Source organism: Bufo bufo, chromosome 1 (assembly GCF_905171765.1).
Source record: "Bufo bufo chromosome 1, aBufBuf1.1, whole genome shotgun sequence".
In the NCBI taxonomy this organism is placed as follows: domain Eukaryota; kingdom Metazoa; phylum Chordata; class Amphibia; order Anura; family Bufonidae; genus Bufo; species Bufo bufo.
The window spans coordinates 135,777,875-135,804,236 of record NC_053389.1 but is presented as its reverse complement, the minus strand read 5'-3'; the positions used below and the strand labels follow the sequence as shown (position 1 = coordinate 135,804,236).

At 43.7% G+C, this 26,362-nt stretch overlaps 1 protein-coding gene across 1 annotated transcript in view; it reads left to right on the top strand.

Moving 5' to 3' along the window:
• The window catches only part of DNAJC11 (DnaJ heat shock protein family (Hsp40) member C11), a 196,479-nt gene that overhangs the window by 44,256 nt on the left and 125,861 nt on the right, over positions 1-26,362 (top strand). The window contains exon 2 of the mRNA XM_040429902.1: positions 15,402-15,531. Within this exon, the coding sequence (XP_040285836.1) occupies positions 15,402-15,531 (130 nt within the window). The remainder of the gene's footprint in view (positions 1-15,401; positions 15,532-26,362) is intronic.

The following is a 26,362-nucleotide window of genomic DNA, read 5'->3' as shown; positions in this document are numbered from 1 at the left end:
TGTGAATTTTACACCTGGGTCAATTTGGTTTTAAAAAAAAAAATCATGGAAACTAACTAGTTCCTCCTCAGTACCTTACCAACTGAAGAAGATTTTATCGATGTAACACCACCACCCCAGCACCTGGCTGAAGTGGTGGCATCCATAGATGTACATGTCCTCAGGATGGGTCATGTAGATAGCTTTGAGGCCTATAGAGTCTTTCCTTCAATGCAGAAGGTCATGGGTCAATACCTGGCAGAGATAATTTTAAAATCTAGACTGAATAAATGTTAAACACACAGGGGTGTCCAGGGCGGCGGTGACAGATTCTCTTGCAGACAACAGGGTTAAAGTTCAAATGATCCTTTATTTTTCATTACACTCCAGCAATTCAGGCAAACCCCATTTATAGCTCACTGGGTAAGGTGAAGGTCCAGCACAAAAAAAAAAAAACACAAACCAAACCAAAATAAACACCTGCCCGTCTGGGCTCTGGCTAATACAGTGGATCCTACCTCACCTATTGAACACCGGTCTCACAGAGAAATCGGCTTCTCTAGCCCGCAGGGCAGCCAGCTTCCCAGACTTTCTCCAGGCGTCACTCTCCCCAGACTGACAGCCCGGACTGTGCTTTATTTCCCCTTAACGATCCCAGCTGGCTTCAGTTGGGGATCCCTCAGGCTAGGGGAAAACCTGCCTCGGAATGGGGTGGACTGGGGAGGTCCCTCTACTAAGCCTACCTTCCCCAGTCCAATAAAATCCAGCCCATAAACTTAACAAATCTGTCTCAGCAACCTACACATTGCTGAGACCATTTTAACTTTCTGGATTTCATTTACCTCACCCAGTTGGAGAATCTATATCTATGAAAAAAACACCCCATGTTAAGCCAGGCCCCCTTTTTATTTTGTAGAATTTCATTCATGTTCCTGGTAGCTTAATACTCTGCAGTTTTCTGCTCACAATTCCTTGACAGAAAATCTGCAGCATATCCACCCTGTGTGAACATGATGTTAAAATCATTCTTTAGTGTAGGAAATCCATGTCAGATTACAAGTGCCTTCTTTAAGCTGGATTTACACGGCCTCGTCCATTGGGTGCAAAGATATGAGGTGCGGACACCTTAATCATCGTTCCCAGACAGCAGATCGTCCTGTCTAAATAGTATCTGCTGCCCGGGAACAATGGTTTTGTATGGGGATGATCAATAGCAGCAGCCATCGCTCTTTCTCATACTGTGGTGGTGATTGCTGCATATAAATGCAAGGCTTCACCTCCTCTTAAAGGGGTTGTCCTGTTTCAGAGCTGAACCCGGACATACCCCCATTTTCACCCCTCCGGCCCCCCTGATAAGAGCAAGAGCTTTTTTGTTTACGTTTTTAACACTGCTAGGCTGAGGCTTCCACCTAGCAGTGTTGCCGGTGACTTTGCCGGCTCTGATGGGTAGACTTTAGCGCTGCTTTAGCCGTTTTACAAGCCTTTGCCTAGCAGTCCCTATGAAGAGCCCGGTACGTCACTGGGTCTCCTAAAAAAGCCCTGTGCAATTCAAAATGCTCCAATGCTCATATTAGGGGGGCTGCCTGGGTGAGAATGGGGGTATGTCCGGGTTGAACTCTGAACCAAACAACCCCTTTAACAAGCACCCGATTGTGGGAACCCTTCCTTCCTGGCAGTCGGCTGCTCCTCGCACCATCTAAATGTGTCTTTAGTGTCTAACCTGACTGCAGTGGGGTCCGGCTACTTTGATCGCCAAGGTTCGTTCTGCTGCAGATAAAACATCGCATTCCATGGTTCCTTCCCATTGAAATCTAAATCGTGAGGGTCCTTCGATTGTAGTGAATGCCTGCAGATCTCCAGAGCTGAGTAAAAATTAAAGGACGACACCGAATTTGAACGAATCTCAGAAATCTTTAAATTCAACCTTCATGCTTGGCACAGATTGGGATCTGACAAGTGAGGCACTTAAGACACTAAGCATAGGCGTCATTCCAAGAGCTGACTTATTGTTTAATGGCGGCATTATAGAAGCTGTGTATTTCAGACCCGAGAGTGGAGGAACTGGTGGTGAATGACAGACGATTAACTGTTGATGCTTGTAGACGTACAATGTGAGAGGTGGTTAATGTATAAACCGTCTTCTAAAGGAGTGACCTTCCTTTAATTAATTGGTTGACTGTGTAAAGTCTGTATTGGATGTTTGCGATAATCGAAAGAAAAGTCGTAATATGGTTTGCAAAAGAGCGATCTTCGCACTCTGATAGTTTCCAGTGATCATAAAATGTGATTCTCGCTGATCGGGATCTTTTAGCATGCTTAAAAATTCTCATTCACCGAGCGCATATCTGAGCATGTAATAAGTCGTCACCCGCTTGTTAGAAGATCAGACTGTATATGTGGTGTAATGTTGGCGTGTCATTTCCCCTATGGTCCACCTCCATGAGCTATAATCTTTGTGTCTAATACGAACAATTAAAGGGGTTTTCCAAGATATTTTTTTTTATTGATGACCTATCCTCCGACACCCCCGCTGATCAGCTGGTTGAAGAGAAGGCCGTGCCCGGACTTCCCTTCATTGTTTATCTGCTCGCCCTCGACATTGCAGCGGTGACCGAGTGTAATTACAAGAAGCTGTCACATTCATTTCAGTGGGACAGCTCCTTCCTATACACGGCCATAATTATTTTTATTTTCTGTTCACATATAAGGGCTTGTTTTATGCAGGAAAAAAAATATTTTTTTAATGGTGATGTTTATTTTACCATAGCTTGTATTGCGGGAAAAAATTCTTTGATGTAGTAAAATTGGAAAAAAGGCACTTGAAAAAACATCGTTCTCGACTGTGTGATAAAGATGACAGGACAACTGTATTCTGAGGATCAGTATGATTATGGTGATAAAAAATTATATATATTTTTTTGTTTTTACTACTTTTTAAAAAATAAAAACCTTTGCATCGCCATATTGACAGCCATAAATGTTTTTTATATTTATGTCCACAAAGCTGTATGAAGGCTGTAAACTGTAGATTTTAATGGTACCATTCTGGGTTACATACAGCTTTTTTATTACTTTTTAATCAAATATTATTATTTTTTTGGGCGGGGAGAAGGTGTAAATTATCTAATCGCACATTTCTTATTCTTTTTCTGTTACTGTGTACTCCATGCAGGAAAAATATTTAAAAATTTTAATAGTTCAGACATTTTTGGATGTGGCTATACCTGTTATGTTTATATTTTTTTTTATTATTATTCATTTTGATTTGTAAAAGGGGGTGTTTTTTTTAAAAACTTTTTTCACTGTATTTTTTAGTCCCCTTAGGAGACTTGAACATGCGATCTTCTAATCAATTGTCATATAGACCGCAATAGAATACTCTTGTGGTCTATGGATTTCTGACAGTCTGCCTGAAAAGCCTTGCTTTGTGCATTGCTTTTCACAAAGTTAGCAACAACAGGCCTGCGCCCCAGGCTGTCATGGCAACCAATTGAAGCCCTACGAGTTCACCGCTGGGGCTCTGATCGGAAGGCATCTGAGGGGTTAAATGACCCGGGTCAGCACCATCGCTCATCACAGTCACGTATGCAGCAGGCTAAGTGTGTAAGCCCACTCCATACTCCTTACCACAACATAACTGTACGTATTGTGTGTGTGTGTGTAAGGCCTCTTTCACATGAGCATGATGGATTGGCTAAGGATGCGTTCAGGATGCATTCAGTGAAACAACATCTCCTAGCAACCATCAGTGAAAACGCATTGCATCCGCACTTGTTTCTGGATGCAATGCGTTTTTCACTAAAGCCCCATTCACTTCTATGGAGACAGGGCTGCGTGAAAAACGCAGAATATAGAACATCCTGTGTTTTTCATGCAACGCTGTGCGTGTCATCCGCTGGTCGGCGCTGACTGATTCACGCGCATAACAAAACACAAGGTGCATGTTAAAATATATAACTATTACATTTATTATTTAAATGTGACTCAAAACTGACTAGGGGCTCTGCTGCACTGCTGATATTTTCAAGGTGACATGGAAGAGGAACTGCAGGTCATTTTCCCGCTCACTCCCTCAGATACTAGCTGAAACTGGATGCCGACAACCCCCCTCGGGCCGTCATGTTTACTTTCATTGGTGGGACAGTGGGACCTAACCAATCCCTACCTCACTGGCCCTTTATAAGCATTTTCATTGGTGACAGTGGCTGGCCGGCATCACGGAAGGAAGGAACGCTCTCCTTCCTTCCTGCTGTACGACCGCGCGCTGTGTGTGATGTGCAGTGGCATAACTAGAATTCTATGGGCCCCAGGGCAAACTTTGAATTTGGGCCCCCCCCCCGGCAATAATAACCATGAGCACCGCCGTGCCCCTCATGTGGCCGACGTGGCACGGTGGTGCTCATGGTTATTATTGCCAAAGATTTGTCAGTGGCCCCCTTTCTCACTATATTTCATTTTGCCCCCACTCCTATATATTTCATTTTTGCCCCTCTCTGTATATATTTCATTTTCATTTTGCCGCCTCATTATTTGCTGCACCTGCCCTGGCCTCATATGGCCGGCGTGGGCCCCTCCCTTTCTGAATTCAGACATTAGTGCCGGTTATTATAACTGGCACTAATGTCTGAATTCAGAAAGGGAGGGGCCCACGCCGGCCATATGAGGGCAGGGGCAGCAAATAATGAGGGGGCAAAATGAAAATGAAATATATACAGAGAGGGGCAAAAAATGAAATATATAGGAGTGGGGGCAAAATGAAATATAGTGAGAAAGGGGGCCACTGACAAATCTTTGGCAATAACAACCCGGTTATTATTGGCAATGTTTTGTCAGAGGCCCCCTCTCTACCTATATTTCATTTTGCCCCCACTCTCTATATATTTAATTTTTTGCCCCTCTATATATTTCATTTTCATCTTGCCCCCTCATTATTTGCTGCCCCTGCCCTGCCCTCATATGGCTGTCACGGGCCCCCCTTTTCCGAATTCAGACATTAGTGCCACTGATCATTATCTCACCCCCCCCCCCCCCCCCCTTGCTCTGTACTTGCGGGCTGTGGCGGGCTTCAGTTCGATGCGCAATCCCGTGGCTCTGCCTGCTGCTCACCGCATCATTCCAGCAGTAATCCCGCAAGACCCACCGCAGGAGGTCACAGGTCTCGCGGGATTATGACAGCACAGAGCAGCCGCACTTAAAATATAAGGAGGGCTCGGCCCCTCCCCCCCGCCGGCCCCTGGCCTGGAGTCTCCACTCCTCGGTATTGCCGCAGCCCGGCAAACAATCTTCCAGGGCCTGGTCCTGGGCCGCGGCCCTGCGGTTGGGGACCGCTGCATTAAAATACAGGAAAATTCCTATAAGCTCCTTACAAGGTGGTACAAAACTCCTGAATTTTTACATAAACTAAACCCAGAAATTCCAGATGCATGTTGGAGGTGCGTAGTGGCAGCTGGCTCCCTATCCCATATTTGGTGGGAGTGTCAAAAAATACACCCCTTTTGGACCCAGATCGAAACCCTAATTAACCAAGTTTGCTCGTCGCATATCACACTCAACCCCAAATTAGTTCTCTTATGGTGTCCCAACAAAACTTTAACGACATCTAAGAACAATCTCCCAACTATGCTACTCACCTCAGCTCGCCTGTTTATCCCCTACTTATGGAAAAACGACTCTCCCCCTTCCATAGTGCACTGGACCGATAAGACTGACCAGCTTTATAGATTTAAAGAATTGGCCCATTGGGAATCCAACGGATCCGTCCTCCATTGACTTTCAATGGTGTTCAAGACGGATCTGTCTTGGCTATGTTAAAGATAATACAAACTGATTATTTTCTGAACGGATGCAGACTGTTGTATTATCTGAACAAATCCGTCTGTGCAGATCCATGACGGATCCGCACCAAACGCGAGTGTGAAAGTAGCCTAAAGTAGATGTTGTTTTTTTTAAATTATTCTACACAGTCCTTTTGTTATAATAGAGTAGGTTCCTATGATTGGGACTCCTGAAAATCGTCCAGCAAAATCAGAGTTAATATTTGCCCCACTCTATGATTCAGCCTTGATATACTGTACTAAAGCACCCAGGGAAAAATAAAACCCTACATTTTTTAATATTTTTGTGTGTGTGGGTGATATCAGTACAAGCATTGCGTGTCAAAAGTCATTGGCATGAAATATTTGTCTCTGTTTTGCTTCCATGTCACTACGGCTCTTAACTTTGTAGACGCCAATAGGATGACCTACTTGGTAAAGCGGTGGACTGTGAAGTTGGACCACATCAGTCCCTGCTGACTCGAGCTATGTACTCAAGCTCAGTGTACTAGATGGATCTTTTTGTAAGGTTTATGGTCTTCGGTATAAAATATACAGTGCTGAGAAGAAAGTTTTCTGTTGTATGTGTCCTCGCTTATGGACTTTAAGGGGTTTTCCTAGATATTTTTATTGATGACCTATCCTCGGGATACTCATCAATATCATGAGTATAAGATCCGGCACCCTCGCCAATGAGCTTGGTAAAGAGAATGCCGCGCGCTGTCCCTCAGCCTTCCCATCATTGTTTACTTGCTTGCCGTCGACATCGCAGTGGGGAGCAGGTGTAATTACAAGAAGCCGTCCCTTTAATCTTCTATACACTTGGGTGTCGGACCCCCGCTGATCTGATATTAATTGGTAATAAAAATATCTCGGAAAAAGGGTTTGTCTCTGAGAATCCAATATTGATGACCTGTCCTCACAATAGGTAATAAATATGTGATCGGTGGAGGTCCAACTCCCGACGAGTTGTTTAAATGGCCTGCGGCCCCTTCACATTGTGCCACAAACAGCACCATACATAATATTGCAGCTTTGATTGGAATTACAGCTTAATCAATTCACTTGATTGGGACTGAGTTGCACATAGGTCATGTAGCCGATGGACGTGACATTACAGGCCTGAGAAAAAGGTGCAGCCTCGGCAAATAGCTAAAAGGGTGCCAAGTGACGGACCCCCACCAATCAGATATTGATTACCCTTCCTGAGAACAGGTCATCAGTATTTACATCCCAGAAAACCCCTTTCAAGGGTATGCGTGCACACTAGATTTTCCATGTGGATTTCCGCTTGAAATCCGCTTAGAACCTGCTATAGTTTTTAGAGGGTCAGCCTTGGTTTTCTAATGTGGATTCTTTTGCAGATTTTTCTACAGAAAAACTTTGTGTGCACATGTCCTAAAGGGCTAATATTGCCTAATATGTAGTTAAAGCACTGGATGTGGGTATGTGGCTTTGTGAACTGGTCATAGTCTTTTTACGGTTCTCTTGGATTTTTTTTTTTTTGCAAATATATCCAACGAAGAACAGTGGTGGTTCAGAATCTGCATTACCAGGTGGACTTTTGTGTCTCTTTCCAAAAAGTTGGATTTTTATGTATCTAATCTTAGTAGTATTATTATTATTATTATTATTATTATTATTATTATTATTATTATTATTATACTAGAAAATAGAAGCTCTGGAGGTGTTGAATTAACTTGAACCAAGGGATTGAAACTTGGGAAAGGTGGATAACGAACAATATGGCTGCCTTTACGGCTCAGAGATTGATATTCAGCTTCTTGTATAGCACTGATACATTTCCTTTCCTCCTGTAGGTAGGTATGCCATTCAGCTCTCTGGGAAAGCTCTGTGATGGCTTCTATGGGACATTGATGATGACCATATTGGTCCTCACCCAGCTTTATTAGAAACTGGTAGATCTCTATATTTTCACACCACCTGCTTCTTTCTTACCAAATACTTGTAAATGGCCAAAGATGATTGTGTCTTGTGCTGCCCGTGGCTCGTTCCATCTTTTTTACAGCTCCAGAGATGGTCATTTTCTGATCACCACAGTCAGACGGTTGCATTGAGTCCTCCAGAGCGGGAACAGAATTTTTTGGTGGAACTCTGAACTGGTTGATGAGGGAGGTCCAAGCTGGGAACCTCCTCCTCATGGTGTCCATTTGTCCTAATAGTACAACCCATATAAGTAGAAGTTATTGGTATTTAACCCTTTCGGTGCCTGTTTTTTTTTTTTTTTGAACATTTGGCATCTCTGATGGCCAGTTTTGCCATTTACAAATAAAACCTATATTACAAAATAAAAAATATAAATCATACTCGCCGCCCCCTAATACCATATATTTTTTGACACCTAGAACATTGTGAAAATGCCGCTCAGCACTTTGAAACAAAAGTGCATGAAAGTGTGTGTGTGTATATTTGTGTGCCCCAGGAGGTTAGCCATGTATGTCACAGCCAGGGAGAAGGTGACTGTGCTGTTCCTTTCATATTGAATTTCTGCACTGTATTATTTCTTGTTTTACCTATGTTGTTTAAATCTATTGTTCTCTGCTGCCATCTGCTGGCCGGAATTTGTATGCTGCACGCTTCGTTCGTTGTCTATAAAGTTTTACGTCTGGGCGTGGTTTTAGCAGCCTTGGGCCTGGTCACTTCCTGTAGCCTTTTTCAGTGCTGCATTCCTTTGTGACTGGAGACACACACCTCGGCTTGTGAAGGCATCAGTTTTTGACCAGCAGTTGCCTCAGCAGTAGCCTCAGAAAAGACATCCACATGACAGCATCTACTGCATTCCTGTATTCCATCACCGTATGTCACTGCTCTGGATCAAATAAACCCACGTTTGATTGCATCCTCATGTCTACGTCTGGATCCATCTAACCTGAGCATCTGCCGGTCCGGTCTGCTCCACTGCTTGGATACGAAGGTAGGCCAGTCACAAAGCCATTATCAGTTACACCTTTAATCGCCTTCATGTGGGGACAGAACAGTCAAAAACTGCCTTAAAGCCTTATACCCCAGTCAATACCCGTCTGAATGTCCAATGCCCAGCTACAGGTTCCCTCAGAGCCCAGCGCCACACTCAGGAACCTCCCCTGCAACAGGCCCACTCCCAGCAAATCTGCCCAGCAACAGTGCACGTCCCATAAGCCCAAGGGGAAGCACGGCGTGTCCGCAGTAGATATACTCTCGCCTGGAAGTCCTCCACTACTCGCCAAGCCACTTTCTACATCCTATGTTAACCCTTGCTCGCACGATATAAGGACTGTTCACACACGTGGAGCCTCCCTTAAACCAAAACCCCGCAATTCACTCAAGACACCTTGGGAAACTCATCGGGGTGCCTCATCTGAGCCGCACTGCAATTTTCAGCCCCCAATTCAAAAGTTCATTTTCTTAAAGAGACAGCGCACCTTAAATAAAAATGGCCGAAAAGGACCTCGTACAGTTCCCCAGTGATGAAACAAAGCAAATGCTACCTGATACTGATCATTATGAAGAGCTGGAGGTAGAACCCACACTTCCAGCAGACCAAGTCACGCGACCAAGGCGCTCTCTCAAACCAACAATAAAGATCACAGAAAATTATCACACCAGGAAAGATGAGCTATGGGACGACCTGGAAGATCTATGGGAGCGAGTTTCCTCCCTCATATCAGGACTTAAGTCCTCCTCAGGCGATGCCACCAGTTTACAAGTTGCCGTTGGGCGGCTGAACGCAGCCCATGAAAGATACAAGAGACTGTCCACAAGGTATATAACCTTTCTAAAAGACTCTAATATTGAAGAAGCCCCGTCAGAATTGTGCAAGGCAGAATCAATAGACAGACAAAGAGACGCCATGGTGCTGGATGCTAAAGATAAAGTGGAACTCCGTATCTCTCATTTGCAAGAAACTAGATCACACAGATCGCATTCATCCAAACATTCCTCGCGGTCCTACAGATCATCATGCTCTAGAAGCTCCACCCTGAGCGACAGATTACTAGAGGCCCGCATAAATGCAGAGCAATCCAAAGTGAGGCGTTCCTTCACCGAAAAAGAAGTCCTTGCGAGGGCTGAAGCAGAAGCCAAGAGGGCAGAAGCGGAGGCAGAAGCCAAGAGGGCAGAAGCGGAGGCAGAAGCCAAGAGGGCAGAAGCGGAGGCAGAAGCCAAGAGGGCAGAAGCCAAGAGGGCAGAAGCGGAGGCAAAAGCCAAGAGGGCAGAAGCAGAAGCAGAGGCTCGAATAAAGATCCTTGAATCAGAGAGGGAAGAGGAAATCGCATTAGCAAGAGTAAGACTACTTGAGCAAGCATTGAGCCAAGGCTCTGATTCAGTCTGCTTACCACCAGAGGAGATAGACGATCCAGCTGATCGCACCAGCGACTACGTACTGAAACAGTTACCTGCACCACCCCCAGTGTGCAGTACTGTCCAAGCCAACAACACTGAAACCTCCAAGTCAGCTCTACCTGCAGTGCCAGTGACACCCACAGCACCTGAGCAATCCAATAACAGTCGCCCAGACGCACCCTCTCAAGGACAGTTATTACAGCAAGATGGCTACCAGGTGTTTCCTGGCCTACCTCCACAGCTCAAGCAGCAGTCATCAGAATCTACAGAGGCTAGACCACAGCTCAACCCTGCAGCAACATCATTCTACCCGGAAGCATCTCACCCTTTCACGCCACGCAGCCTATACGCCCCAGGGGCATCACAAGTTGTCATGGCAACAAGCAGTGAGAAATCAGATATGTCTGAGTTTGCCAGGTTTATGGTGAGCAGAGAGCTAATTAACACCAGTCTCTCAAAATTTGATGACCGTGCGGAGAGCTACAGAGCCTGGAAGGCAACCTTCAAAGCTGCCATCGCCAACCTCAACCTAACTGCAGAGCAGGAGCTCGACCTCTTGATCAACTGGCTGGGCCCAGGCTCCACAAATCGCATCAAGAGCCTTAGAACTGTCTATGTGGGACAAGCAGAAGCAGGTCTCGCTGCAGCCTGGCAGAGACTCGAACGCACCTTTGGCAGCGCAGAAGCAATAGAGAAGGCACTATTCAGGAGACTGCAGAACGTCCCCAAGATCAGTCTCAAGGATGTCCATAAGCTTCAGGATTTAAGTGATTTGCTCATGGAACTGGAGCTTGCCAAAAGAGACCCTCGTCTGTCCGGGCTGTGCTACCTGGATACAGCCCATGGGGTGAACCCAATTGTCGTGAAGTTACCATACAGCCTGCAAGAGAAGTGGGCGGCATCAGTCTCAAGGTACAAAAGAGTGCATGACGTCACTTTTCCCCCATTTATTCATTTCTGCAGATTCATCGATGAACAGTCCCAGATGAGGAATGACCCCAGCCTCGACTTCCTGGAGTTCAATACTACAGCCTCAGTGACACCATCATCAAGGTATGAAAGTATTGTACATAAACACAGAGACTTTAAGAGCAGCGTGAATGTTAGAAAGACTAACCTACCATCATCTGCAGTACCCACTGGTAGACAGTACACTACCTCATCAGGAGACAAGGCCTTCAATCGTGAATGTCCCATTCATAAAAAACCACACTCACTGAACAAATGCAGAGGATTTAGATCCAAAACAATACAGGAGCGCAGGAAAGTCCTGACCGAGCTTGGGGTATGTTTCAAGTGCTGCGCTTCATTGGAGCACATGGCTAAGGACTGCAAATCCATTATCAAGTGTGAGGAGTGTCATAGTGATAGACATGCCTCAGCTATGCACCCAACTCCACTCACAAGGGATTCACCTGCTGCCGTCACCACCAGTCCTGCTCCAAGTCATGGCGGGGAGCCCCAGAACCACGCTAACACAGCCACTGCTGTTTCCTGCTCATGCTTGGACGTATGTGGGGAGGGCCAGAGTGAGAAATGTTGTGCCCGCATATGCCTAATCAAGGTCTACCCGGAGGGGCTACCAGAAAAGGCAGTAAAAATGTATGCCATCATTGACGACCAAAGCAACCGCTCCCTAGCAGGACCTAAATTCTTTGAAGCCTTTGGAATAAAGGGACCGTCAGAACCCTACATCTTAAACACCTGCTCGGGTCGCATAGAGACTAGCGGCAGGAGGGCACAAGGATTCATCGCTTGTTCCGTCAGTGGAAATACAGAAATACCTCTACCGACGCTGATCGAATGCGATCAAATACCCAACCATAGGGATGAAATTCCTACCCCGGAAGCTGCATTTCACCATCCACACCTAAGGCACCTAGCCAACGTTATCCCACCTATGGACAACAACGCCGAGATTCTACTCCTGCTTGGCAGAGACAATCTAAGGGTACACAAGGTGCGTCAACAGTGTAATGGTCCCGACTATGCACCATATGCCCAGAGACTGGACTTGGGATGGGTAGTCATAGGAAATGTATGCTTGGATCAACCAAAAATCCGCTCATTCAAAACGTATGTGCGTGGAGATGGACGCACGACTTGCATTAAGCCTTGCCCTCATCACTATGAGGTGAAAGAGAAGCCTCCAGACCTCATACAACCACCTGACGACATTCCTCCCTTTGCTGACAACTTGGGAAGATTAGTCTTTCACACAAGCAAGGACGATGATAAAGTAGCTTTGTCAGTAGAGGACAGAGAATTTATCAAGATAATGGACAATGAGTTCCTTAAAGACGAAACCAATCACTGGGTTTCTCCATTACCCTTCCGAGCTACCAGGGTGAGACTCCCGAACAATAGGGAACAAGCTCTGTCTAGATTTAACTCTCTTCAGCGTACCATGAACAGTAAGCCTGAGATGAGAGAACACATCGTTGCCTTTATCGACAAAATATTCCGCAACAACCATGCAGAACCAGCTCCATCCTTAGGGAAGAATGACGAGTGCTGGTACTTGCCTTCATTTGGAGTGTATCACCCACGGAAACCTAATCAAATTAGGGTTGTTTTCGACTCAAGTGCCAAACATCAAGGTGTATCTCTTAATGATGTCCTTCTCACAGGTCCTAATCTGACGAATAACCTAGTTGGAGTGCTGATGAGGTTCAGAAAAGAGCTCGTTGCCATCACCGCCGACATTGAACAGATGTTCCACTGTTTCGTAGTCAGAGAGGACCACCGGAATTTCCTCAGGTTTCTGTGGTACAAGAATAACGACACCAACGCAGAGATGGCAGAATATCGTATGAGGGTACACGTATTTGGAAACAGCCCTTCACCTGCCGTGGCAACTTACGGCCTTCGGCGCACTGCATTAGAGGGAGAATCCGAGTACGGTAAAGACGCCAGAGACTTTGTAGAAAAGGACTTCTACGTAGACGATGGACTCAAATCACTACCCACTGAAGAAGCGGCTATCGATCTGCTCAAAAGGACTCAAAGTATGTTGTACCAAGCTAAACTTAGACTACACAAAATTGCTTCAAACAGCCTGGCCGTTATGAGGGCCTTCGAATCAGGCGATCATGCACCAGGATTCAAGGACATTAACTTGGGACTGGACAGTCCACCTGTGCAGAGGAGCTTGGGCCTCAGATGGGATCTCTCGGCTGACTCCTTCGGTTTTCAGATAAGTTGTGCAGACAAGCCATTCACAAAACGAGGCGTCCTATCAGTGGTAAACAGCCTATTTGATCCGCTGGGATTTGTAGCGCCCATCACCATACAAGGTAAATCTCTACTGAGACAGTTTTCTGAAACAGTCAAGGATTGGGATACCCCACTTCCCTCCGAGAAAGAGCAAAAATGGGAAGCCTGGAAGCGATCTTTGTGTGCCTTGGATGAGATCCACATCCCGAGATGCTATATTAAAACCTCACTTTCCTCTAGCATAAAGAAAGAACTCCACGTGTTCTCGGATGCCTCCACTGAGGCCATCGCAGCGGTTGCCTATCTGAAAGTCACAGAACCCAACAACCAAAATCACGTTGGATTCGTCTTTGGTCCAGAGTTTCTGCTTGGAGAGGCGGACGAATGTGTACAGGAAGTTTTCAGCATCCAGGATCCGGATAATGATCCAGAAATCCGCGCTGAAGTTAGTGCATTAGTCACTGGAACAAAGCAAACCGCCAGCTTCAGTTGTCAGCGCTTTGAACGTTTCTCCAGTTGGATGAGACCCATCGAGAACGTCCCTGATGGGTGAACAGGACTGTATCAAGCTTCGCAGATCTTCTCCATTCCAAGTTGGAAAACAGGACTAATCTATGTTTGCATTCTAACATGTTTTCTTTTACAGGTTGTTTATATTTTATGGACATTCGTCATAGTGAAATCCCCAAAGTGAATTTCAGACGGGGAGTGTGCTGTTCCTTTCATATTGAATTTCTGCACTGTATTATTTCTTGTTTTACCTATGTTGTTTAAATCTATTGTTCTCTGCTGCCATCTGCTGGCCGGAATTTGTATGCTGCACGCTTCGTTCGTTGTCTATAAAGTTTTACGTCTGGGCGTGGTTTTAGCAGCCTTGGGCCTGGTCACTTCCTGTAGCCTTTTTCAGTGCTGCATTCCTTTGTGACTGGAGACACACACCTCGGCTTGTGAAGGCATCAGTTTTTGACCAGCAGTTGCCTCAGCAGTTAGCCTCAGAAAAGACATCCACATCACAGCATCTACTGCATTCCTGTATTGCATCACTGTATGTCTGGATCAATAAACCCACGTTTGATTGCATCCTCCTGTCTACGTCTGGATCCATCTAACCTGAGCATCTGCCGGTCCGGTCTGCTCCACTGCTTGGATACGAAGGTAGGCCAGTCACAAAGTCATTATCAGTTACACCTTCATTCGCCTTCATGTGGGGACAGAACAGTGACGTCCACTAAGAAGAGCTGGCGTCTCCTCCTCCCTGTACCGATGCTATCTATTAGTATACAGGGCTTGAATACAAAATGGGGGCACAGCGGGGCAGCCGAGGGGCAATAAAAAAAAAAAAAGGAAAGTTATACCAGCCTCAGCGGAGCGTACCCCCCCCCCCCCCCCCCCCCCCCCCCACTTGTCAAGGTGAAAGGTCCACGTTAAGGGAACACTAAACATAGGGAATGCACAAAAATATTCCAGTATTTATTCTCCTCCCCATTGATCTTAATTTGTCACATAATTAAAACTGATAAATATTTAAAAAATATAAATCTTTTTCCGCACTATCCTGGGTTTGGCTGTAAGAGAAATGGCTGCGGCAGGAGCCTCCCAACCTCTACCCTGTCTATTCCAGTATTCCAACTGAAAATGGAACGGATCAGCAGAATATTAACCCCCTGTTCTCTGCAGGATTTCTACAAGGCTGTGTGCCAGGAGCATGCAGAATATCCTTCAGAGTGCATCCACATGGGATGGAAATCCTGCCTTTTTTTTTTTTCTTTTTTTTTTTACGTGCAGCAAATCTCTTCAGCATCTTACTTTAACAGCATAGTGGATAAGATTCATTTCTAAGCCATCCTATCCACGCGTTGCAGAAAAAAAATGCACAAGAAATTCACCCCCATTGTGGATCTTAAATCTTCAATTTATGCTGTGGATTTCCATTGTGGATTTGACCCTCTGCAATACATAGGATAAACCCTGTGGCAAATCTGCAATAAATGTTACTAGAAGGTCACAGATGTCGCTGATTTGCTTTCTTCTTTTTTTTCCTCTCTTTTTCAGGCTACCCAGGAGGAGTTGAAGGCATCGTACCGCAGACTGTGCATGTTATACCACCCTGACAAGCACAGGGACCCTGAACTGAAAAAGCAAGCCGAGCAACTCTTTAACCTTGTCCACCAGGCCTATGAAGGTCAGTGGATATTTAAGATTTGCTAAAACTGCCTTGGTGGCAGATATTGAATTTTCTCACAGCCCTTGAATTGTGTGTCTGGCAGGAGAGACGTTCCTTTGAGGGTTTTGTAAGATGACGGCTGGCTTTGCACCTTTGTCTCACCTAGGTCGCTCTAATCAATGTCTGCTGCTGGAAAATTGCGATCCGACTAATTATTGAAATAATTATTTTTTTAAATGGTGACAGGTCACTAATGTTTGAGTCGCAGAGTTGTAAATCCGACCGTGAACAGATCATTATTCAAATAAATTAGGATTTGTTAACCCCAGGTGATCGGTATTTGTCAAGTCTCCAAAAAAAAGAAAAGAAGAATTGCACAGATGGGGCGATTGGATTGTGGTCTAAACGTCTAGATTTTAAAGGGGTTATCTGTGGTGGTCCAATTTTTGATATATGGGGCAGAATATTAGTTTTTAAAAGAAACCCCCTCCATTGTGACCTTTTACAGGGTCCTGCTGCTCTCACTGGCTGAGGTGGGTTATTGGCTAGCAGACATCTCCTGCAATTTCCTGTGTGTCGAGCCAGAATCGGGAAGCAGAGAATAGCATGGATCCAGTAGAAGGGCAGCGGCGAGGGACCAATCAGGTGTTTGTAATAGTATTTTTGGAGTAAAATAAAGCCAACGTAAACCTGGACTAGACAGTCTAAAGATGTGACAGATTTATCATCCAACATCAGCCACAGTGATAAATCTGGCACAGTTAAAGAGGACCTTTCACCACTCCTGACATGTCTGTTTTAACAGCTACATGCATTCCACATGTAATAACAATTCTGGAACATCTATTCTTATGGCTCTATGTTGTGCCATTTCTTTATTATTTCTACTAGAAGTTATGAATGAATTGCTAGCAGTCTGCAGTAAGAGTACAGAGGGGGTGGTGTACCTGCACAGACTGACTCTATCCAATCAGAGCTGACATTCTCAGACTGTGCAGGGACCCCCCCACCCCCCCAACTGGTTACCATAAGAATAGATGCTCCAGAATTGTTATTACATGGGGATGCATGAAGCTATTAAAACAGGCCTGTCAGGAGTGGTGAAAGGTCCTCCTTTAACCCCTTAGGGACGCATGACGTACCGGTACGTCATGTGTTGTTCCGATCACCGCCGCCTGATCATCGCCGCGTCCGTATCGACCGGCTCTATAAACATATCACATCACCTAACCCCTCAGATGAACACCGTAAAAAAATAAAAACTGTGCTAAATAAACAATTATTTTGTCACCTTACATCACAAAAAGTACAACAGCAAGCGATCAAAAAGGCGTTTGCCCACCAAAATAGTACCAATCTAACCGTCACCTCATCCCGCAAAAAATGAGCCCCTACCTGAGACAATCGCCCAAAAAATAAAAAAAACTATGGCTCAGAATATGGAGACACTAAAACATCATTTTTTTTTTGTTTTAAAAAAGCTGTTATTGTGTAAAACTTACATAAAAAAATATCGACTGGCTCTATAAAAATATCACATGACCTAACCTCTCAGATGAACACCATAAAAAATAAAAACTGTTCTAAATAAACAATTTTTGTCACCTTACATCACAAAAAGTGTAATAGCAAGCGATCAAAAAGTCATATGCACCCCAAAATAGTGCCAATCAAACCGTCATCATATCCCGCAAAAAATGAGACCCTACCTAAGATAATCACCCAAAAACTGAAAAAACTATGGCTCTCAGAATTTGGAGACACTAAAACATGATTTTTTTTTTTTGTTTCAAAAATTATATTATCGTGTAAAACTTACATAAATAAAAAAAGGGTTTACATATTAGGTATCGCCGCGTCCGTATCGACCGGCTCTATAAAAATATCACATGACCTAACCCCTCAGATGAACACCATAAAAAATGTAAAATAAAAACTGTGCTAAATAAACCATTTTTTGTCACCTTACATCACAAAAAGTGTAATAGCAAGCAATCAAAAAGTCACACGCACCCCAAAATAGTGCCAATAAAACAGTCATCTCATCCCGCAAAAATCATACCCTACCCAAGGTAATCGCCCAAAAACTGAAAAAATTATGGCTCTCAGACTATGGAAACACTAAAACATTCTTTTTTTTGCTTCAAAAATGAAATCATTGTGTAAAACTTACATAAATCAAAAAAGTATACATATTAGGAATCGCCGCATCCGTGACAACCTGGTCTATAAAAATATCACATGATCTAACCTGTCAGATGAATGTTGTAAATAACAAAAAATAAAAACGGTGCCAAAACAGCTATTTCTTGTTATCTTGCCTCACAAAAAGTGTAATATAGAGCAACCAAAAATCATATGTACCCTAAACTATACCAACAATACTGCCACCCTATCCCATAGTTTCTTAGATGGGGTCACTTTTATGGAGTTTCTACTCTAGGGGTGCATCAGGGGGGCTTCAAATGGGACATGGTGTCAAAAAAAACAGTCCAGCAAAACCTGCCTTCCAAAAACCGTATGGCATTCCTTTCCTTCTGTGCCCTGCTGTGTGCCCGTACAGCGGTTTACGACCACATATAGGGTGTTTCTGTAAGCTACAGAATCAGGGCCATAAATATTGAGTTTGGTTTGGCTGTTAACCCTTGCTTTGTAACTGGAAAAAAATTATTAAAATGGAAAATCTGCCAAAAAGTGAAATTTTGAAATTGTATCTCTATTTTCCATTAATTCTTGTGGAACATCTAAAGGGTTAACAAAGTTTGTAAAATCAGTTTTGAATACCTTGAGGGATGTAGTTTCTAGAATGGGGTCATTTTTGGGTGGTTTCTATTATGTAAGCCTCGCAAAGTGACTTCAGACCTGAACTGGTCCCTAAAAATTGGGTTTTTGAAAATTTCAGAAAAATTTCAAGATTTGCTTCTAAACTTCTAAACCTTGTAACATCCCCAAAAAATAAAATATCATCCCAAAATGATCCAAACATGAAGTAGACATATGGGGAATGTAAAGTAATAACTATTTTTGGAGGTATTACTATGTATTATAGAAGTAGAGAAATTGAAACTTGTAAATTTGGTATTTTTTTATAAATAAAAATGAATTTTTTTTACTTCATTTTACCAGTGTCATGAAGTGTCATTTTACCAGTGTCATATGTGACGAAAAAACTATCTCAGAATGGCCTGGATAAGTCAGTGTTTTAAAGTTATCAGCACTTAAAGTGACACTGGTCACATTTGCAAAAAATGGCCAAGTCCTTAAGGTGAAATAGGGCCTTAAGGGGTTAAAGGAAATGTGTCACCAAAAATGTTTCTGCCAGTTAACTACTGGATAGTAACGCATATCCTTTTTTGCTAATCTGTTTTTATTTTCTGATTGCAGATTTTTTTTTATTCTCTTTCCTAAACATGATTATGGGGGCAGCCTGAGCTGTTGCATTTAAAAAGCATTAAGAAAATTGCTTTACGGCAGCCCCATCGTCTATAGACACAATGGACAGGAGGGGACCCTACTGACTTACATGGGAGAGTTTTCTAGGCATGCTCTGTGACCTGTGCAGAGGTCAAGAAAAGAAGAGATAAGCTGTGACAATCACCTATTGTGAATGGTAGATCCTGTCTTATCTATACACACAGATGATATCATTAAAGACAGGATTTGAATGACTGATAAGCAGATGACTGCAGTAAAGTGATCTGTACAGACCAAGATGTATCTCCTACTATTAGACTTAGGCTACTTTCACACTCGCGTTTGGTGTGGAACCGTCATGGATCTGCACAGACGGATCCGTTCAGATAATACAACCGTCTGTATCCGTTCAGATTGGATCCATTTGTATTATCTTTAACATAGCCAAGACTGATCCGTCTTGAACACCATTGAAAGTCAATAAGTCGAGGACGGATCCGTTTTCTATTGTGCCAGATTGTGTCATAGAAAACAGATCCGTCCCCATTGACTTACGATGTGTGCCAGGACGGATCCGTTTGGCTCAGTTTCATCAGACGGACACCAAAACGCTGCAAGCCGCGTTTTGGTGTCCTCCTCCAAAGCGGAATGGAGACTGAACGGAGGCAAACTGATGCATTCTGAGCGGATCCTTTTCCATTCAGAATGCATTAGGGCAAAACTGATCCGTTTTGGACCGCTTGTAAGAGCCCTGAACGGATCTCACAAACGGAAAGCCAAAATGCCAGTGTGAAAGTAGCCTTAGTGATCAGTGTGGAAACTGCAGGATTTTATGTTTTTTGTTTAGGCTACTTTCACACTGGCGTTTTGGTTTCAGTTTGTGAGATCCGTCATGGGCTCTCACAAGCGGTCCAAAACGGATCAGTTTTGCCCTAATGCATTCTGAATAGAAAAGGATGCGTCCAGTCTGGAGGCAGCGTTTTGGTGTCCGCCTGACGATGCGGAGGCAAACGGATCCGTCCTGACACACAATGGGTGGCGGATTCGTTTTCACTGACACAATACGGCACAATAGAAAACGGATCCGTCCCCCATTGACTTTTTTGCTATGTTAAAGATAATACAAACGGATCTGTTCTGAACGAATGCATGCGGTTGTATTATCTGGACGGAAGCGTTTGTGCAGACCCATGACGGATCTGCACCAAACGGGAGTGTGAAAGTAGCCTAAAATGTAGATATTGACATGGAAAATTTAAAATAACATCATCAAAAATTCTTTAAAAATATGTTAAACCTAAAAATGTGATTTAAATAATAGGTCATTTTCTGGTGACACATTTCCTTTTCAAGACTGTGTGACTAGGTTTACACGGTCTCACTTTTAAATCCGCCCAATAGCGTCCTATCGTAAGCTAATGCTGGGATCACATTGCATTTTAGCTCGTTGATAGAGATGAGCGAACTTCTGTTTTAAGTTCGGCGTCTAAAGTTTGGCTTCCGGTTAGCGGAGGATCCCGATATGGATTCCGAATTCCGTTGTGGTCTGTGGTAGCGGAATCAATAATGGCCATTATTGATTCCGCTACCACGGACCACAACGGAATTCGGAATCCATATCGGGATCCTCCGCTAACCGGAAGCCGAACTTTAGACGCCGAACTTAAAACAGAAGTTCGCTCATCTCTACTCGTTGATGGTCTTTGAATACCTAAAAATGGTATAAATCCTTTGGACTCTGTTTGACCCATCGATGAGCGTCGTGTGAACCAAGGATTCAAACAACTCCAAAGAGAGAATCCCTGTCTTATATTATGTTACAACTACGTCCCTGGTAATGAGAAACCTGACCCAGATCTGTCAAGTGATGGACTGGGCTGCCATCATTTCAGTTCACAGGGCTTCTAAGCATAGGTTCATCTGTTATGACTAGTACTATGGTGAGTTCTGACCCATAATTGATGACTCCAGCTTGGTTGTGTTGTCTGCTGGAGTGCACGCCTGTCTGTTCCGTCCATCCCCTTGCTTTACACTGCTGGTTTACTTCTTGGCATCGCCTGCTGGTTATAAAAACAATCACACCAGGAGGTCAGCGACATCGACTCTGCTTTCCGTTACAGCAGTCACTGAATGGTTATAATTTACAAGATACTGAACCATCACTGAGAAAGACGGCTTTGCACATATATACTGCAGTAAGAACGATGTTGGGGATCTGTATAAAATAAATAACAGCAAGTTATGCGTATAACCTTGAAAATTCATTCGGTCCTTCTAAGCCCTGTCCTATTGCAGGGCTACTCTGTGAATCCACACCTGATTTTGTCGGATTATTGGAATTTTAAAGCACACAGAACCAGAAAAATGTGACAAAGCGGTATATGCTGTAAGACCGATACGGTGGATACTAATGTCTGCCGCTAATGATTACGCCTCTGTACTCAGCAGATACTGGAAGCTCCCGTCTTGTTCCCTGTGTAGGAATCAATAGTATTTGCTTTTTGTCAGATTCCAGCAGGTGCCGGCGAGTGAAGTGTTGTGTTGTAGGACTTAATTATCAGTTGGAGATTATACACATTGGCCGATTGTTCAGCATTGTCCAAGACAAAAGCCGGAAGTGTGAAGGTCAGCAGCTGTAAGGAAAGCGAAGGCTTTTCTATATAGCGGTGACTTGTGTAAAGAATTAGCAATATAAAGGCTTCGTTGTATCCAGCAGTGTTGCCAAGCCTTAAAGAGACACCGTCCCTTTAATTTAGCATTAGTAAGTAGAATACAAATGGCACCCAAATAATATTTATTGGTTTGTGTTCATGACTGGTCCAGCTGGATTACACCCAAGAATTATTAAACTGCTCAGTTCAGTCATTGCTGTGCCCCTGTTTTTAATATTTAGAGATTCTCTAGGGACTGGTACAGCGCCAAGTGACTGGCGCAAGGCAGATGTGGTGCACATATTCAAAAAGGGCTCTAGGTCCTCCACAGGTAATTATAGACACTATAGGCTTTGAAAGTATAGTCTGTAATCGGATTGAAAACTGGCTGAAGGACCGTGTCCAGAGAGTCGTGGTCAATGATTCCTATTCAGAATGGTCCCGGGTTATAAGTGGTGTACCCCCAGGTTCAGTGCTGGGTACTCTATTATTTAACTTAGTTATATAGATGATGGAATTAATAGCACTGTTCCTATTTTTGCAGATGACACTAAGCTGTGTAGTACTGTGCAGTCTATGGAAGATGTCCTTAAAATACAAGCTGACTTGGACACCCTGAGTGTTTGGGCGTCAGATTGGCAAAGGAGATTTAATGTGTATTAGGCCGAATGCACACGGCTGTGTTCCGTGGCCGAGAGCGGTCCGTGGTATGCCGGGCTGGATTCCTGTTCAGAGCAGGAGCGCACGGCGTCATTGGTTGCTATGACGCCGTGCGCTTCAAGCAGCCGCTGCACTATAGTAATACACTCGTATGATCTATACGAGTGTATTACTGTACAGCAGCGGCGGCATGAAGCTCTGAACAGGAATCCAGCCCGGCATACCACGGACCGCTCTCGGCCGCGGAACACGGCCGTGTGCATTCTGCCTAAATGTAAAGTTATGCATCTTGGTAGTAATAATCTCCATGCATTGTACACTGGGAGAGTCACTTGTAGAGAAGCATCTGGGTGTCTTTGTAGATCGTGGATTAACCAATTTCAGACCAGGCCATTTTCCCCCTTCCTGACCAGGCCTAATTTTGTAAATCTGACATGTGTCACTTTATGTGGTAATAACTTTGGAACGCTTTTATTTATCCATGCCATTCTGAGATTGTTTTCTCGTGACACATTGTACATTATGTTAATGGTACATTTGAGTCAATATGTTCTACCTTTTATTTATAAAAAATCCAAAAGGACATTAGAAGGTTTAGAATTTTAGAACCAATTTTTTAAATTTTTAACAAAATTTCCAAAATCAACTTTAAGGACCAGTTTAGTTGTGAAGTCACTTTGAGGAGCTCACATAATAGAAACCACCCATAAATGACCCTATTTAAAAAAAACTACACCCCTCAAACTATTCAAAACTGGTTGTAAAAATGTTGTTAACCCGTTAAGTATTCCACAGGAATTAAAGCAAAATAGATGTGAAATTTCAAAGTTTAACTTTTTTTTGCAGATTTTACATTTTAATAATTTTTTTCCTGTAACACATCAAGGGTTAACAGCAAAACAAACCTCAATATTTAGTACCCGGATTCTGCAGTTTACAGAAACACCCCATATGTGGTCGTAAACTAAACTGCTGTATGGGCACACGGCAGTGCACAGAGCGCCATATGGTTTTTGGTGGGTAGATTTTGCTGGAATGGTCTTAGGGCGCTATGTTGCATTTGAAGAGACCCTGAGGTATCCCCACAGTGAAAACCCCAAGAAAGTGACCACATTTTGTAAAATACACCACCTAAGGAGTTTTTAAGGTGTGTAGTAAGCACTTGACCCAACAGGCGTTAAATAGAATTTATAATACTTGGCTGTGAAAATGAAAAATTGTATTTATTTTTTACAAGAAAATGGTGCTGTAGCCCCAAACTTTCTTTTTCACTAAATACAACCAGAGAATATCCCTCCACAATTTGCTACCCATTTTCTCCTGAATAAAGTAACACCCCAATTGTTGTCGTAAACTGTTATTTGGGAATACGCCAGAGCTCAGAAGGGAAGGAGCGGCATCTGGATTTTCTAACATGGAATTTTCTGTCATGGTTTTTAAGAGATAACTTTTAATTTCTTTGTTGACTGAATTACGTGAGGGCTTATTTTGTGCGAGACAAGCTGTTGTTTTTATTGGCACCATTTTGGGGTACATTTGGCTTTCTGCTTTTTATCTCATTTTTTTGGGAGGTAAAGTCACAAAAAACTGTTTGTCATTTTTCTATATATATATATATATATATATATATATATATATATATACACACTCACCTAAAGAATTATTAGGAACACCTGTTCTATTTCTCATTAATGCAATTATCTAGTCAACCAATCACATGGCAGTTTCTTCAATGCATTTAGGGGTGTGGTCCTGGTCAAGACAATCTCCTGAACTCCAAACTGAATGTCAGAATGGGAAAGAAAGGTGATTTAAGCAATTTTGAGCGTGGCATGGTTGTTGGTGCCAGACGGGCCGGTCTGAGTATTTCACAATCTGCTCAGTTACTGGGATTTTCACGCACAACCATTTCTAGGGTTTACAAAGAATGGTGTGAAAAGGGAAAAACATCCAGTATGCGGCAGTCCTGTGGGCAAAAATGCCTTGTGGATGCTAGAAGTCAGAGGAGAATGGGCCGACTGATTCAAGCTGATAGAAGAGCAACGTTGACTGAAATAACCACTCGTTACAACCGAGGTATGCAGCAAAGTATTTGTGAAGCCACAACACGCACAACCTTGAGGCGGATGGGCTACAACAGCAGAAGACCCCACCGGGTACCACTCATCTCCGCTACAAATAGGAAAAAGAGGCTACAATTTGCACGAGCTCACCAAAATTGGACTGTTGAAGACTGGAAAAATGTTGCCTGGTCAGATGAGTCTCGATTTCTGTTGAGACATTCAAATGGTAGAGTCTGAATTTGGCGTAAACAGAATGAGAACATGTATCCATCCTCTGATGGCTACTTCCAGCAGGATAATGCACCATGTCACAAAGCTCGAATCATTTCAAATTGGTTTCTTGAACATGACAATGAGTTCACTGTACTAAAATGGCCCCCACTGTCACCAGATCTCAACCCAATAGAGCATCTTTGGGATGTGGTGGAACGAGAGCTTCGTGCCCTGGATGTGCATCCCTCAAATCTCCATCAACGGCAAGATGCTATCCTATCAATATGGGCCAACATTTCTAAAGAATGCTATCAGCACCTTGTTGAATCAATGCCACGAAGAATTAAGGCAGTTCTGAAGGCAAAAAGGGGTCCAACACCGTATTAGTATGGTGTTCACAAGAATACCAAATATGTCTAGTTTGTTTTTTTAGAAAAAAAAATATCATCTTTTTGTGTTGCCATGGTCTTGTGTGAGGGCTTGTTTTTTGCGGGATGAGGTGACGTTTTTATTGCTACTATTTTGGGGTACATACGACTTTTTGATTGATATTATGTTTTTTCCCCTCACCCACATCAGCGGATCCGTCTGTGTGAAAGTAGCCTACGGACAAGGATGACTGACGCGGATGGCAATCTTGTGTACATCCGTGTTTTTTCACGGACCCATTGACTTGAATGGGTCCGTGAACCGTTGTCCGTCAAAAAAATAGGACAGGTCCTATTTTTTTGACTGACCGGAATCACGGTGCATTTTCCGATTTTTCCACGGACCTATTGAAAGTCAATGGGTCAGCGAAAAAAAAAACGGAAAACGGAACAACGACCGCTTATGCACACAGCGGTCGTGTGCATGAGGCCTGATCTAGCTGAAAACATTGAATTATCTTATCAGTCACAGAAGGGAATTTCTTCTCCGTTCATGTCTAAAGCTTAAAGGGGTATCCTGGTTTTGTGATATCGATGACTTATCCTCAGGATAGATCATTATTTTCAGATCAGAAGGGATCCACTCAGGACTCCTGCTGATGAGCTGTTTGAAGGGACTGCAGCCTATGGCGATCGTACGAGAGCTGCATTAGTTTCATTGTTTACCTACACGCCATCTACATTGTGGTGCATGGTAATGACCTCTTCCTCTCCCAATTCACTTGAAGAGGACGCAGATCTTGCACAGGTGCCGCAGCCCCTTCAAATAGCTGATCAGTGGGGTGCCAAGAGTCTGACCTTCACCAATCTAAAATTTAAGATCTATTGTGAGGATAGGTCATCAATTTCATGAAAGTGGAATACCCCTTTAATTCAGTATTTTGCTGGTTTTCTGTTACCTGAGAGCCATAAGAGGGAGCAGAGATGGCAGTTAGGGCTCATTCACACGACTGTATGAATGAGTCTGCGTCCGTTCCGCAATTTTGTCGAACGGATGCAGACCCATTCATTCCCATTCATTTCAACGGGGTCGCAAAAGATGCGGACAGCAAACTGCATGCTGTCCGCATTTGTAGTTCCGTTCCGTGACCCAGCAAAAAATATAAAGGATGTCATATTCTTATCCGCAATTGCATTTTCTATAATAGTGGCGGCCATGTGTGGTCCGCAAATTGCGGAGCGCACACTGACCTGTATCTGTGTTTTGTGGATCTGCAATTTGCGGACCGCCAAACACTGCGGTCGTGTGAATGCACCCTTACACAGTTAGAACTAGTAATGCCATACACTTTAGATGCATGCCCTCAAATGGGGAAAGGAATAGGTGGCATATCTACCATGAGAACAAATGATGGGACATATTGAAATCCAGCATGGCCAGTCCCTCTCTACCTCCGACATCTGCTGTTGAGGAAGAAGT